The following is a 16,225-nucleotide window of genomic DNA, read 5'->3' as shown; positions in this document are numbered from 1 at the left end:
ATGTAGAACAATGGCGCCCTCGTGTGGTAATTATGAAAATCATCCCGAATGCATTGGTCTGTCATGATATACAAACACGGTGTACATTTGGTTTGTAGGCCTATGTATTTATATATATTTCTAATACATATATTTTTTAATTATATATGTATGTTTTAGGATGCATACTGGCCTAAAATGTTTTCCTTAAATTCATTCTGTTTTCTCTGTTGATTCTCATTTGTGTTTGTGGGGGCTCACATTACATGCCACGCTTGTTTGTGATTGTTTGTTATTTCTTCGTCATCGTCTACCCCCGCGTCACACCTGAAGGCGCACGTCCACATTCGGTCTGTTTTTTAAAAGCGGTGACTTTTAAATGTGCGCCTTTGGGTGAAAACGCCAACGGACAATACTGAAAACCACCTGAACCCGCGCGGACCCGCTCCGTGTTCACTTCAGACCTTCAAATTGCACTTTGAGTGTGGTCCGTGTGACCTCCACCGTATAATGTGGTATGTTGTGAAGACGGGCCCGCTGTTAACCCGCCGGACGGGGTTCAACTTGGGACCAAATTTGAAAAGACTGAACGCAATACGACTCTGCTCCAGCGTCGCCGCGACCGGAGCTGTGAGGGACACCGCGCGTCCTAAGCCGCCGTGGGAGCGACCCTCCCGGCGAGGAAGAGGCGACGCATGTCCAGCTGCTGGCGTCTCCGTGGACTTCGAGCACACACGGGAGGCATACAAGAGCAAGGACTCTTTAGAGCTCCTCAGAAGTCTAGTGGTGTTTAAGCTCTGCTCCTATGACATCCTGGTGGATAAGAATAAAGAGGTAATCCATTATTATGGGTTGTTGTTATGTTGCAGGTGTGGTTTGAGATGTAGCCTATCTGCAACTTCGAGAATGAAAGGAACTTTTAAACATGTAGGTTATGTGTCAGTGTGACATCATCTCACACACCTTATATGGACAAGTTTAACACAATTTAAATCGTTTATAACTAAAGTCTTAAAATACAGACCCATGGTATTTAAACTCACTCCCCTCCGCCCTTCGAATCCCATATTCTGAAGGGTTATTGGATTCATTAAATGCGACTACATTAAAAACTATATTTTCTTATCTTCAAATTACAACTGGTAAAAGCCTTCTTTAATAGTTTCATTTATTATATAAAGTATTATTTATGTAGGTCAGATTTATGAACTGCAGGAGCCAGTTAGCTGTGGTTTGGAATTGACTGCAAACAAACCAAACTCTGCCTGCAAGATGCCAGGAACCTAATTACTCAGACTAAAAAGCTCCCCAAATAGAGGCTTCCGCTCCTCAGGCCTTCTTTAAAAGTTATCTTAGTGTTCTTCTTTCCAATTTTTATTTTTTTCCTTTAGTCAAGTTCGTCTTGTATACACTTGTATCCTATTACAAGCTGCTCTATTTTAAGAATGGAATTATCCATTCCAGCAATAGCGTCCCTCCCATGTTTTGGAAGCCGTAATGTTGACTAGGTCCAGGTCCACACTTAGAAGTCGATCCTGCAGAGAGCTACATAATACATGAGCGGACACAGATACTTTTAATTTAGTGTGTGTGTGTGTGTGTGGACGGCAGGTTGAGTTTCTTCCTTGCACAGATTCCCAGACAAGCCAATTTCGCTCTTATTAAGAGCACACGAAATCCCTAGAATCTATGGGGCCATTAAAGCGGTGGTTTAATTATTCCGCGGAGAGAGAGGAGCGTGTCTGCCCAACAGCCTGCCGCTGGCGGCATCATTTAGGCCTTAAGTGGAAGAATGGAAGCCATGCCAGCCCACGGTCGCATCTGGGCTTGTCTAGTGAATTGGAAAGTGTATAAATGTACAATTGCTTTCACCTGGATATTTAACTAAACTGATTTAAATCTTAAGATTGCTTTCACCACGTAACCTCCTTCCCTTCTCTCCTTTTGCTCCTTTTTTTTTAAAATCTTTTTACGAATATACGTTCGTATTAAATTATTTTATTTTACGCTCACTCTGTAACGTGTATTTTAGCATCTAGAAAAGCGCTCTATAAATCAAAAGTATTAGTGTTATTATTAAATCAGTAGCTGCTCTGGAACATTCTGCTGGCATCCATTTTAGAATAAAAGGAAATGCAGGTATTTGAGCGTCGTCTATTATTCCTGTTCTCCCCGGTCTCCTCCAGATAATGGACCTGGGTAAGAAGGTTATGGGCCAGCGGGCCTTCGAGCAGCTGATGAAGATGACGTTCTACGGCCAGTTTGTGGCGGGGGAGGACCACCGCGCCATCAGGCCCCTGCTGCAGAAGAACCAGGCCTTCGGGGTGGGGTCGGTGCTGGACTACAGCGTGGAGGAGGACCTCAGCCCGGGGGAGGACCAAGAGGACGTGCTGCGGTAAGCGTGGTCTGGATAGGGTTCTGCAGGGGGTCTAGAGGTTCCAGCCATGTGTATTGTCTTCAGAACCACGCTGTGATGTATTACAGCGTGGTTCTGAATATGATGCACGTTCTAACAATATGTCTTCTTTTTAGAACCATACTGTAATCTAGAACAGTGTGGTTCTGAAAAGACGTTTTGTGTCTTTCAATGTGTTTTGTCCGCAGAACCACGCTGTAATATATTATAGCGTGGTTCTGAAGAAACTACTTGTCACTATAACGATATGTATTAGTTTCAGAACCACACAGTAATATATTACAGTGCGGTTCTGAAGGAGATGCATGTTCTTACAATATGCATCATCTTCAGAACCATTCTGTAATATATAACATTTTGATCTGCCCCATAACAAACCAGTATCCATCCCCACCATCACGGGATTCTTGCACTTTTTGGGTTGTGTCTTCACGGTCGAATGCACCTATTTTAAGTTACTTTGGACTAAAGAAAGCATCAGCTGAATAAATGTCCTGTCATGTAATGGGACAAACCAGTATGCACACGCTCGACAAGCAACGTAGAAACCACTCAGTCTGTCCATTTTCAGCACCAAGATGTGAGGCCCATCTCATAGGGCCTGAAATAGACCATCTTGTTAGGGTAGTTATCAGCAACCTGCCAACACTGTCTGTGCTTTGTACCGAGGAAATATTACTGACACCATGGTGTGAAGTACCTCTACCGAAGCAGCTTATCTGGTGGTAATGCACTGCCTCTTATCTCACATACGGATTTCCAGCTCTTAGAGGTCAGATCGGGTAACCTACATACAATTTCTGTTAACTTAAGCAGCGCCATTATCAAATCCGCAGAAATTCACTCAGAAATAGATTAGACTAGCGGATGCACAATATGCAAGGTTTCACGGAAAAGCAATTACTTCTTGGATCGTCTTTTAGAGCCGATTCATAGTTTAGTCAAAAGTGGTTATTCTTTCATACCTTTTATTACCATTATGTGAATAATACCTCCCGATCTCAACAAAGCGTCAGGTTAGACTTGAGGTATTGAATTGGTGTCTGCTTTTCAACCGCTGAAAGATTCTCATTCAGACAGGCTTTCTCACAGCCAACAAATGCCTTCCAGACAGACTGACGGCAGGAAGTGAGCTTGATCCCCGACGGCGAGGGTCTGACAGGCACTGCAGCGCTCTGTCAAGATACCGGAGACATTAGTCAGCGTCTGACAGCAAAACACAGAGGTTAAAAGGATTCTCGGGAATGTCGGTAAAGGTGATCCTGATAGGGGGAATCCTCTGTCTGTGAGATCCCACGCTCCGCTGATTCTAGATTGCAGCAGCAAACACATGCATAGGCTTCAGCCGCCCTCTGAAGGGAACCAATCGCATACATGAATAACTTCCTGTGTTCCATCTCCAGACTTTTTGCGAACCCGAGCCAGCCTTTAATCTTGGCTGCCTCTGCACATGTGTGCTACTGTCCCCCTGACAGGCGGAGGTCCAGAGAATAGCTGGCAGCGTTCAGGGAGGGCACAGCGCTATAAAAGAGGCCAGTACAGAGCTTCTCTGGGGTGAGCACACCTCGGCTGTCCTTGGCTATCCATGAATGCTGTGGTATTTTTATCATCATAGCGATACACAAGTTCACCATTAAAGCGGCGGGAACAGGCTGTGATAGCCAAAACAAACAGAGTATCGTTGCATAATGCCCTGGCACAGAACTGCAGTTGTTGGGTGCACACCTACATTGAGTTGCATGACCTGTATCAGACTTACGTTTCGCTCCCAGGTATTTCTGGCAATCATGAACTGGTATCTCTGTAGGGTCTTTACCTAGAGCAGCACTACATGCAATGCAAAGCACATTGAAAAGTGTACTTTAATCTGGTTAAATACAATGTTTTGGATCATGTAATTATACCAATCCTGAACACAATCAAAACAACCGTGCACTTTGCTTATCGTCTCCTCATAACAAGCAAAAAGCTCCTTCCGAATCCTGCCTCCCTGTGACTCATTGCCAGATCGTCTAATTACACAAGCTATAGACTCGTGGATCCCCTATTTCAGCCCGAGTTCAACTGAAAACCATTCCTATTTTTAAATGTGACTTTTTTTTTCAGCCCATACGTTTCCACCGAGGGGAAGACTAACACGGGTACGTTTCCCCGTGTTGCCCTCAATATTGCCGGGACATGATGTAATTTCAAGTAACTGCGAATGCAAATGCAATCCCGACCCCCAGGGGCAGACCACAGACAAGGCAAACACGGAATGAACACGCAGTGTGGAGAGCGTCGCGGGGAATCCTGTGAAGCCCGCACGTATTTCTATGCTGATGAAGCCAAGTGCGACCGCAACGTGGAGACCTTCCTCGAGTGCATCCGAGCATCTGGTGAGCGAGACAATAGCACCACCACCACTGTCAACACCAGCACAAAGCGACGAACGAGCGACACACACCCACTTCACTGATTACCTCCGTCCCATTGTTTGGGTGCAGGGTAGCGTAGCGGAGGTTAGCGTGCTAAGACTCCCAGCAGAATGGTTCTCAGTTCCATCCCAGATGTCTGCAGCCCAGTCCACATCCCAGCATCCTTGAGCGAGGTGCCCTGTCACAAGTCACCGCTCCTCTGTTACATGCGCCTGATGAGTTCACTGGGAATTGAAGCCTCTGCTACAGGAACGAGTAGCAGGCATAGTCAGTCCCATTCTCTGGCAGTCACCAAACCCAGACGGGCTTTACTTTATAAAGAGTTGTCACAGGGCAACGAGGGTCAACACCAAACGCGAGCTGCAGTTAAGTGCAGCAATTCTTGACCATACGTTGGGTCACGTGGGTCAGGAGATGTGTTTCATTACCCTCACACACACACACACAGTGATCGCCCCGGGTGGCGATCACTGTCGCACTGCGGTGCGACGGTTGATGATCAGTGTGAGTGGCTCCTAGGTGGGGGCGCCCTGGAAGGCTTCTCCGCCATCAAGATGACGGCGCTCGCGCGGCCTCAGTTCCTGGTGAGTGCAGCGAGAGAGGATTTAAAAAGGCTGCATGCGAGAAAGATGGCACGCAATGGGGTGTGTTGACATGTGCTGAGGAAGGCCTGTCTGTCCTTTCCCCTCAACCTCCCCCCCCCAAAACACACACACACACACACACACACGCACACGCACACACACACACTCTTTAATTCCCTCTTAAGCTCCGGCTCTCCGAGGTTCTGGTGAAGTGGCGCAGATTCTTCAGCTTTCTGGCGGCTCAGCAAGGATACGGCAACAGGGAGGCCTTGGAGCAAAAGCTGGAGCTCAAACAACTGCAGGTCAGCGCTTTCTCCCCGACTGCCAATGGGACATCAGGCTCGGGTTGCAGCAGAGTAGTATGGAGGAAATCTGATCAGTTATCCTTCCACTTGTTAGTGGACTCTCTGCGTAAGTGCTCGTTGATGCCCATCGCAGCATGCAGGGGCCGCCTGATGTCAGAGTTTACGTTCGGTTTCTCTCAGATCAGTCTGACAGTCCGGCCACAATCCTGTCGAAAAGCCTTTTTAAGATGTTTTCAATGCCAGAACCAATCAGTGCTCAGGAGGGATCTCAGTCCACCATGGACAATGAGAGCCGCAATCTGCAGAATTAAAAAACAAACAATGGCAGCAACTGAGTCGATTTTGGCAATCTACGGCGTGATCAAAAGCGCTTTATCCAAAATAGACTATGTTCAAATAGTTTTTCCGCCAATTAGAATATGTTTTTGCTTAGCTTCCAGTAATCTATTACCGGAGTCTCTTGAGCACTGCGGTGCGGCGGCCATCATCGGAAATCAATTACTGTCCAGACAAGGCCAGGCGGATTTTCGTTGCGAAACCCAAAAAGTGCCGAATCGGGCCGGCCTCGCAGTGGGTTTGTTTTAGGATGAGGGCCGGCTGAAGACATGCATTAACAGAGGCTTTGCTCTGTTTCATTTATTCAGGAGTTTCTCAGCAGATTGGGAGCAGAGGGGGACGTCCACGGCTGGTTCACTGACACCATGCAGAGCTCGTCTGGGTAATTGTATCCACCGCTATCTTAACCCCCCAGGAGGGAGATATGTTCCCTGTGAGATGTGTACATTAACGGCAGATGTCTCCCCTCCTCCCGAGTCCCTCGGTGTGGACACACAGGCTAAACACACTCCTACTCGTTTCCTGCTCTCGTTCATCACTGTCGTTGAATACACTCAGGGTCCCTGCTAATTCCAGCTTCTTCTTTGTACCTGGACCGGAAATATTTCATAAATATTTCATTTTAATAAACTGTCGTTTAGGCTCCTGTGATATATGGATGGATGGCTTAAACAGCAGCATATTTATTTGATATGATTGAATTTATATCTTCCCTGCATACAATCAGTAAAAAAGCATTTACTGGTTGTATGTTGTATGATGTTATGGCTGTATGATGCTAACTAAATATTTTTTTTTTCCGTTATAATAATTATAAAATACTTCTTCAATTGTATGATCGTTTTTCTTATGTGAGATAAGTATTAGTATTAGTTGTTTACCAATTAAAATATCTTAAATTATTTGATGACTTCATGGACTCAGACATTCATGAATTCATGAAGAAGCCGTCACTCACAACCAAAAAGATGAATTAGCTCGACCTCTGCGATGCCGACCTGTACTGGGTTTTATCTTGTGTCTTCAGCACCATCGACATGCTGGACTGGGACATCCTGATCGACAGCAGAGCCGACACATCCCACCTGCTGGTCGTCCCAGACGTCGGGGTGGGTACGGGGGTCGAAACAGGAAAACAAAAATGGAAATTATGAATTCACTGATTACTAATTAAAAATTTAACAACAAATGAGTTCTTGCCGGGGTCTGGGAAGAACAGGCACGTAGAAATATCTTCTTCATTTCCATGTTCATCACCAGTAACAGGGACAATGTTTTACACATGAGTTCAGGGTTCTAACTAAAGGATGAAATTACTCTCACCCATTTAACAAAACAAATGCTTAATTCATGAGTGTCTGGGTTTAAGGCTATTTTACTACTTTCACCAGCTTAAATAAACAGTGGTTTGACTTATTGATGGGTTTAGATTCTACAGCGTTAAATAAGTAATCCACCCTGGGATGAGTCCCGGTCCTTAGTGGGGCCGTAGTCCTCACTGGTGTGGTGGTTTGGCTCTGGTGTGGTGGTTGTGGTCTCTTGTGCTCCAGAAAGGGGAGCTGGTGCCTCTGTTGGACCGCTTCACGGCTGAGGAAGAGCGGCAGATGAAGAGGATCCTGCAGCGAATGGACGTGTTGGCTAAGGTGCGTTTAGTTCTGCTCAATCAGATGCAGACACAGCTAGACTCACTGCACTCCAGGGGGGTCGGACCCTTGCTACACAAGGAAAAAACACACGCAGTAGGAATTACATGGGCTGATGATAGGACTGGTGATGGTAATGGTATGTCGGATTTATAGAGCGCTGTTTCGAAGCACCTGAAGAGGCTTTACAGGAAGAACAGAAAACAAGGAATTAGGACTGAGAGATCAAAGTTCTGCTATAACATAATAGGACTGCTGGATGAGAGGTTCTGCTATAACATAGTAGGACTAGTGTATCAGACGTTCTGCCATAACATGACAGGAATTCTAGATCAGAGGTTCTTCTATAACACAGTAGGACTGCTGGATCAGAAGTTCCGCTATAACATAGTAGGACTGCTGGATCTGACGTTCTGCTATAACATAGTAGGACTGCTGGATCTGACGTTCTGCTATAACATAACAGGAATACTAGATCAGAGGTTCTGCTATAACACAGTAGGACTGCTGCATCAGAAGTTCTGCTCTTATATAGTAGGACTTGTGGATCTGGGATTAGTTCTCTATTAGTAGCATCGAGTCCAGTCGTCCGTGGGCTCTGCAGACGGGCGCTGGTGACACCTCGTGTAAACACATTCAGCGTGTCACTCTCCATCCATCAAACCTACTGCGCCCGCTACAGGCCGTCTCTCACCACAGACACGTCCGCTGCGGGGGCAATCACAAGTCCGAGCGACGCAAGAGACACCGAGGAAATGCAGAACGCAGAGACCCACAATCCATATAGCTGTTTATTTATTGGTGTCATTCGATATGTTTCACCGCACCCCATATAGTTGCATGTATGGCACGCGGGTGATTATTTCTTTAGTGTCCCTGGGGACGTTACTGTCAGAATAGATTCAGTATATCAAGCTTAATGCATTCAGTGGTGGACCGTGGCAGAAGCACTGCTCACTGTTGCGTGGAGCTCCTTCGTTCTTAAAGTATTATTTTTCCCTAAGTGAAGTGTGGTGTCTCTGAGGACGTTGAATGTTTTTCTCTCACCATTTGACATTTATTCCACACTAAATGCTAATGCAGAGTACCTAGTATTGATTTATTCAAAAAGCAAAAGCCCGTAAATCCAGAGTGGCATGTTAATACCAGGGGTGAATACATAAACACACACAAACGCTGCACAATGAGTCATGTGCTACCACCCTACGATTCTTTAACAGCTCCATTCTCTACCTGCTATAAAGACGTTTGTGATAGCAGTGAGTGAGCGAGCTCGCCCCCATTGTCACCCGCGGTGGTGATGAACACTTCCGAACAAACAATACTTCATAAAGCGCTGGGAGGAACAGACACAGCCCTAATCTACGCAACACATTGGAGGGGCCCGCGACAGCTTCCAAACGCTCCCCGGCAGCGGCCATGCAGATGAACCCTCTCCTACTTGATGTGGCGCGCTCCGCTCGTGTGTGTTCCACTGACGGAGTGTTATTGTTCGCCTCCTCTCTATCTACGTTGGAGCAGCCTGTGTTCAACGCTTCGGTCGCCCCGCGAGTTATGACGGTTATTATTATATCTTAATTTAAAGTGTTTGCACAGAGAGAGAGATTTAGTGTCTCGGTCCGCGGTACTTCAGTTAACATGACGCCATCGTTCAACAACAGAAACATGGCCGTCCCTGTGGGTAATATTAAGCACCGCTCTTCTCTTTATTAACCCTGATGGCCCGTCTCGTGTGTGTGTGTGTGTGTGTGTGTGTGTGTGTGTGTGTGTGTGTGTGTGTGTGTGTGTGTGTGTGTGTGTGTGTGTGTGTGTGTGTGTGTGTGTGTGTGTGTGTGTGTGTGTGTGTGTGTGTCTGTATCCGCATGTGTGTGTGTGTGTGTGTGGCTGCTTGTGTGTGTGTGTGTGTGTGTGTGTGTGTGCGTGTGTGTGTGTGTGTTAGCACGCAGAGGAGAACGGTGTTCGCCTGATGGTGGACGCAGAGCAGACGTACCTTCAGCCGGCCATCAGCTACCTGACCCTGGCGATGCAGAGGGTCTACAACGGCCAGAAGCCCCTCATCCTCAACACCTACCAGTGCTACCTCAAGGTCACTACCGTAGTACACCTAATAGGGCCACCTCAAGGTCCCTATTCACTACCGTAGTACACCTAATAGTGCCACCTCAAGGTCCCTATTCACTACCGTAGTACACCTAATAGTGCCACCTCAAGGTCCCTATTCACTACCGTAGTACACCTAAGACTGCCACCTCAAGGTCCCTATTCACTACCGTAGTACACCTAATAGGGCCACCTCAAGGTCACTATTCACTACCGTAGTACACCTAATAGGGCTACCTCAAGTTCACTATTCACTACCGTAGTACACCTAATAGGGCTACCTCAAGGTCCCTATTCACTACCGTAGTACACCTAATAGGGCCAGCTCAAGGTCAATATTCACTCCTGTAGTACACCTAACAGCGCTATCACAAGGTCATTAACTACCGTAGTACACCTAACAGCGCCACCTCAAGGTCAATATTCACTATTGTAGTACACCTACCAGGGCTACCTCAAGGTCACTATTCCTTACCATAGTACACCTAACAGGGTTACCTCAAGGTCACTATTCAGTCATAATTCCTCACAAGGAACATGAAGCATCTTTATAAACATGAACACCTTTGTGTGTCATAAATATAATGCCTGTTAAGCCTTTTGAGACCTGTGATTAAGGGCCATACAAATAACATTGAAGTGAACTGATATAAAGCATGAGGTACATGTTGAGTTGAACTCAATTCAATTCCTCATGTGCGTCATGCTTTATGGATTTCTCCGCTGCTGCCCCAAGACTATGGACGCCCTCCCTGACCACCTGAAGGCCCCACAGACTACAGCTGTTTTTAAAAAAAACTTAAGACTTATCTTTTTAAAAAAGCCTTTTGCTAATTTCCCTTTTACTGTTTATGCATTATATGTTTAAACAACCCGTTTTATTTTTTTTCCTCTCTCTTAAACTCTGTAGCACTTTGAGCTTTGTGAATGTAAAGTGCTCTACAAGTTAAAAGATATTATTATTATATCAGTTGAATTTAATTGAATTCTTGATGTACTTTGTGCTTTACATCGGTTCACTCCTTCCCCTTCGCCCTCTCAGGAGGCGTTCACCAGCCTGAGCGTGGACCTGGAGCGCTCGCGGCGCCAGGGCTGGTGCCTGGGGGCCAAGGTGGTGCGGGGGGCCTACATGCACCAGGAGAGAGAGCGGGCCGCGCTGCTGGGCTACGAGGACCCCGTCCACCCCGACTACCAGGCAACCAATCGGATGTACCACAGGTGGGAGGGGGGCGGGGCCTTCAGCCGTCCGGCTGTCCGTCGTCCGGACGGACGAAAAGACGTGATCCTCTGGTTTAAATCCATACGTCCATGTGTGATATATGTTCTGTTGATAAAGTACACTTCTAATCTGGTATTGATTTATTAATCATGCATGCTTCGCTTGAAGCAAACGACAGAATACATAATATGTTGTCAGCACAATGTATTAATAAAGAACACAACTCATCTGTTATTGGTTATTAAATCAGATAAGCTTTGCCTGAAGCCACCGACATAATCCATTATATGCTGTCAGCACAATGTATTGATAAAGAACACATCTGATCAGTTTATTGATTATAAATCATATATTCTGGTCTTGGATTTCATTCCAAAACTCCTCTTGTACCAGGATCCTCTTAGATGGATGGTATATATTGGGTCTGAACGGAACTCATTGACTGTGTTTCATCAATACTCGTGTTCCAATGCTCGGCCATTAGCTCGAGACCAAGACATCACAAGCTCCATGACAGGAGTTCAGGCGGCCTTCCTGGTACTTCTTGACAGAACGTTCCATAATCACAGACTTTTGTTATTATTGTAATGAGATGAGCGCAAAGATGGCAACTTGGAATGTGCTAGACATCATGTGACACCCTCTCATGGCAACGTGTGTGTGTGTGTGTGTGTGTGTGTGTGTGTGTGTGTGTGTGTGTGTGTGTGTGTGTGTGTGTGTGTGTGTGTGTGTGTGTGTGTGTGTGTGTGTGTGTGTGTGTGTGTGTGTGTGTATGTAGGTGTCTGGACCTCCTGCTGGAGGAGATCTCACTCAGCAGGAAGGCCAATGTGATGGTGGCGAGTCACAACGAGGACACCGTGAGACACACTCTGAGGAGGTAACGCACACACAAACACACACACACTCACACACACACACTGAGGAGGTAACACCACACACACACACGCACACGCACACACACACACTGAGGAGGTAACACCACACACACACACGCACACACACACACACACACACACTGAGGAGGTAACACCACAAACACAAAAACGCACACATTCTCACAGTGAGGAGGTAACACACACACACACACACACACACACACACACACACACACACACACACACACACACACACACACACACACACACACACACACACACACACACTCTGGGGAGGTTACACTACACCTACACACAAAAACGCACACATTCTCACAGTGAGCAGGTTACACACACACACACACACACACACACACACACACACACACACACACACACACACACACACACACACACACACACACCACTCACTGAAGAGATAACACCACACACTCACACACATTCTGCATCCATCTTCAAAGCGCATGGGAGAGTGCGATGCAGCGAGAGACATTTCCTCCGTCTGAGCAGTCGGCTTCTGAAACGGTGCCACGCTGGGCCTACTTCGTTACCGGGCTGACTCCGAGCCCATGCCCTTCTATCATTCAACGGGATTCACGCCATTATCCAGTGCTGATAGTGCTCACCACGGCCGCGGCCGCAGCCTGAAGCCTGGATGTGAGTCCACATCAGCGGGGTCCTCGTCAACAGCCCAGCAGGCTGCGACGGCTGGGAGCGTCCTGTGCCCTTTGTGTAAACAGACGCGTGTTGTTAATCGAGATACAAACTCGATGAAGGAAAGGTTGTGGAATATTTCCCTCGATTAAGCCGGAGCTATCGCTGCGGTTTTGAATCCGCCTGATAAGCACGCTTTGTCTCGTCCTCGATCGTCTCCTCGTGATGGAATCCACCCTGCTGCTGCTTCTGCTACGTACCGACATCTGAGAGCATACACAAACCTGTACATAAATGTATAAATCTCTCTAAATCCATATGATCCTATACCCCTCTTCCCTTGTCTTCCCTGGCCTCCATACCTCTCTCTCGCTCAGTTCTGGGTTTTTCCCTCTCCTGTCTTGTATCATTTACTCACATCTCTTTTTTCTCAAACCACCGGCTTCCCACCGCCTCCGTCGAGATCTTTCCTCTCTATTCTCCACTCTCTTACTTTTCCCGGCGTCCCCCGTTAAACCTTATCTCTTTCCGTGCGGTCGCTCTCTGCCGCCCTCTGGCTCCTCTTCTCCCTGAAGCGCTACAGGGTTTAAAACTTTGTTTCCCCCCCCCAGGATGAATGAGCTAGGCCTGGCTCCAGCGGAGGGGAAGGTCTCCTTCGGCCAGCTACTTGGCATGTGCGACCAGATCAGCTTCCCACTGGGTAAGACTGAAGACAGATTGACCCACACATGCCGACACAGCAGACACGCACACTTTGCACATTCATCCGCCAACACATTCACATAAAAACAGGAGCCATCTGCGGCTGACCTTAAGCTATTCACTGCGCTGCGATTGATTATTAGTTTGTCTGGCTCCGGTTGGATGGGGCTGTTTTCTTTTTGTAACTTTTTTTCCAATTACGGCGTCTTACTCGCCATGGTAACTCTAGCGCAGCCCAGGTACCGCCGGTTACTGACCTTTCAGCGCGGGCCGTCTGCATCGACAAACTGCCTGCTCAAACTCATGCCCCACGACGCTGCGCTTCCAGCACTGGTCCGTGCGTCAGGCCCAGACACGAGACAACGGGCAGCCGTCCTCTGCCGACGAGTCGGGCGAGGCGAGGCGAGGCCCGCGGCCGATCCGCGGGGGACGCTGGAGAACGCCGGCGTGTGTCGGTCGGTCGGCGTTGCTTTGCTTTCTCGTCGGCACAGAGCAGGTCTCCCCGTGGTGCTGCGGTGCTGCTTCGCCCGACTCACTAAACAGAGGTCTCTTCCTTTGAGACGCCCACAGAGGGAGGGTGAAAGGTTTCTCTGCGTAGTCCGACTCAGTGGGTTCACCTTTTAAACCATCCTTTCATCCCGCAGCCTCCCGCAGCCTCCACGAGCGTGGAGGCTATATCTAACAACTCCTTCCTTTTTATGCTAGACCTCCTCTCTAATACCTTCTCCCTTCTCTCCTTTTTACTCCTCTCTTCCCTTGACTCCCACACCTCTCGCGTCGCAGGGCAGGCGGGCTTCCCGGTCTACAAGTACGTCCCCTACGGGCCCGTGAACGAGGTGATGCCCTACCTTTCCCGGCGGGCCCAGGAGAACCGGGGCTTCATGAAGGGAGCCGAGTGGGAGAGGGAGCTGCTGCTCAAGGAGCTGAAACGCCGCCTGGGCTCGGGGGAGATCTTCCACCGGCCGGTCTTCTAGAGCGATCTTCTAGAGCGCCCTTATAGAGATGTCTTCTAGAGTAGTCTTTTGGGGGGTTTCCTAGAGGGGTCTTCTGGAGAGATCTTTATAGAGGTCTTCTAGAGAGGTCTTCTAGAGAGGTCCTCTAGAGAGGAGCTTTATAGAGGTCTTCTAGAGGGTTATTTAGAGACATCTTCAAGAGAGGTGTTCTGGAGAGGTGTTCTGGAGAGGTCTTCTAGAGCTGCAGAGAAGAGAGAGAGAGAGAGAGAGAGAGGGGAGATGGACAGAGAGAGAATATCTGTTTATGAGGTGTGTGTGTGTGTGTGTGTGTGTGTGTGTATATTTGCATCATCCCGTGCATCCAAACACATAAATCCCCCTCAGTGTCTCGGCTCCCATCTTTCATATGTATATATACATATATTTTTCGTTCCCATCATTTCCTCCTCTGCAGCTTATTCCCAGTCGCAGGTGCTGCCCTCATCTGTCCTGCCCTGACCCAGCTCCCCTGCTCCTCCCCCCGCCCTCCCCCATTCCTCCCCCCGTGTGCATGTCATCTTCCCCCTCAGCCCGCCGCTGCCTCAGCGTCTCTGAGACGTGTCTCCCACCATGTTTCATCCCCCCTCCCCCCCCCCCGTATCCATCATGATGGCGTCTTTACTAGCCCAATAGGACTACGGGAGCCATCAACAGGAGACAGAATGGGGGACGCCTCTTTTTTTTATCACTCCATTTATCCTACGCGCAGACAGTGGGAATAAAACCAATAACAAGCTTGATTTAAATGGCCGTAAAGAAAGCATCAATAATCCTCAGAGTTTAATGTGGGTGCCAGTTAGGGATAGTTACACTGAGAGATGAAACTTTACTGTTGGTTAAGAGGTGGTCTCTGCTGTTTGGAAATCAATATCAAGGTTTTTATTTGGCTGCAAACATCAACAGCCTTTTTGTTATGTGACGGTGATGTCTTTGTTTTACTCGGGGACTGTATTGCTGGTCTCGCTAGGTCATACACAACGTTAACTGAGTGAAGTTGACGAGAGCGACCGAGTTCAGTTTCTGTTAAACTCTTCAGAGCTGGGGAACCACCAGACCACCTGGTACGTAAGCACTACATTTACCTTCAGGGCATTTAGCAGACGCTTAGATCCAAAGTGCCTTACAATACGAACCTTTGTCAGAAGAAAGAGAAACAATATATTGCTGTCGGTACAGTAAGGATGTTCATAGAACCAAGTGCAAAGCACTAACAATCGCTAGGTTAACCCGTTCTCCGTACACAACAAAGATAGCTGGGATAAGGTACTACAAAATGCTAAGCACTATTTTTAAGTGCCAGGACGTACAACATGTACCAAGTGCATAAGAGGGGTGGGGGGGCTGGGGGGGGGTTATGCAGAGTCCAGGTGAACTCTCCACTTTACTACAGGACATATACCATGACCCAAAGGTGGAGAAGGAGTGTGTAGGTACTAGTTTTGTGTGGTTTCTAGGAACATTGAGCTCAGGATTTTGTTTCTTCGGTACGGTTGAAAAGCCGATATTAGGCTCCATGTTTATTATGTTTTTCATCTGGGGCTTTTACTTGTTCTAAATCGTCCAATCGGGTCACATTTACTTTCCATTGATTATGTAAACTTGTTTTAGCAGTCTGTTCTTTGTTCACTGCTGTGATGTACTGAAATTGTTTCTTAAACTAAAGAATACTTGGTTGTATCGGACTTTCTCATGAATTAATATAGCAATTAATAATGGGCTACATGTATAAATGAAAAACACAATATTTCTCAATTTCATAATTATCTAAAGAAAAATGTCCATGTACTGATCCCCTTTTCTTTTTCTTTCTTTTCACGGCTGGGTCAGTCGTTTCTCATTCTACACCCCACCCTGCATGAGTATTGATATGCAGTCAGCAAATCCAGTCAAAAAACAAATCAAGCCTAATGATAATGATGGCTGTGTCTTCTCCTTCCAGGAGCAAACACTGTCAACCCACTTTTAATTACCCTCCGTGAGCT

At 47.3% G+C, this 16,225-nt stretch overlaps 1 protein-coding gene across 1 annotated transcript; it reads left to right on the top strand.

The window, feature by feature from the left end:
* The first annotated feature begins 231 nt into the window (after window positions 1-231).
* prodhb (proline dehydrogenase (oxidase) 1b) lies at window positions 232-15,982 on the top strand. The gene is made up of 14 exons (XM_056602538.1): window positions 232-813; window positions 2,166-2,374; window positions 4,502-4,536; window positions 4,624-4,773; window positions 5,332-5,396; window positions 5,582-5,698; window positions 6,346-6,419; window positions 7,065-7,146; window positions 7,588-7,680; window positions 9,620-9,766; window positions 10,823-10,998; window positions 11,778-11,876; window positions 13,161-13,249; window positions 14,035-15,982. The coding sequence occupies exons 1-14, from the start codon at window positions 490-492 to the stop codon at window positions 14,223-14,225; spliced, it is 1,851 nt and encodes a 616-aa protein (XP_056458513.1). The 5' UTR covers window positions 232-489; the 3' UTR covers window positions 14,226-15,982.
* The last annotated feature ends 243 nt before the right edge of the window (window positions 15,983-16,225 follow it).

This window comes from Gadus chalcogrammus, chromosome 11 (assembly GCF_026213295.1).
Source record: "Gadus chalcogrammus isolate NIFS_2021 chromosome 11, NIFS_Gcha_1.0, whole genome shotgun sequence".
Lineage (NCBI taxonomy): Eukaryota > Metazoa > Chordata > Actinopteri > Gadiformes > Gadidae > Gadus > Gadus chalcogrammus.
This window is presented reverse-complemented; position numbering and strand designations above follow the sequence as displayed.

Excerpts from the sequence above, each read along its gene's own strand:
- prodhb (XM_056602538.1), top strand. The coding sequence starts at position 490 with ATGTGGTATGTTGTGAAGACGGGCCCGCTGTTAACCCGCCGGACGGGG. Across the intron at positions 7,147-7,587 it reads TGGTCGTCCCAGACGTCGGG|AAAGGGGAGCTGGTGCCTCT; the intron begins GTGGGTACGGGG and ends CTTGTGCTCCAG. Across the intron at positions 10,999-11,777 it reads ACCAATCGGATGTACCACAG|GTGTCTGGACCTCCTGCTGG; the intron begins GTGGGAGGGGGG and ends GTGTGTATGTAG.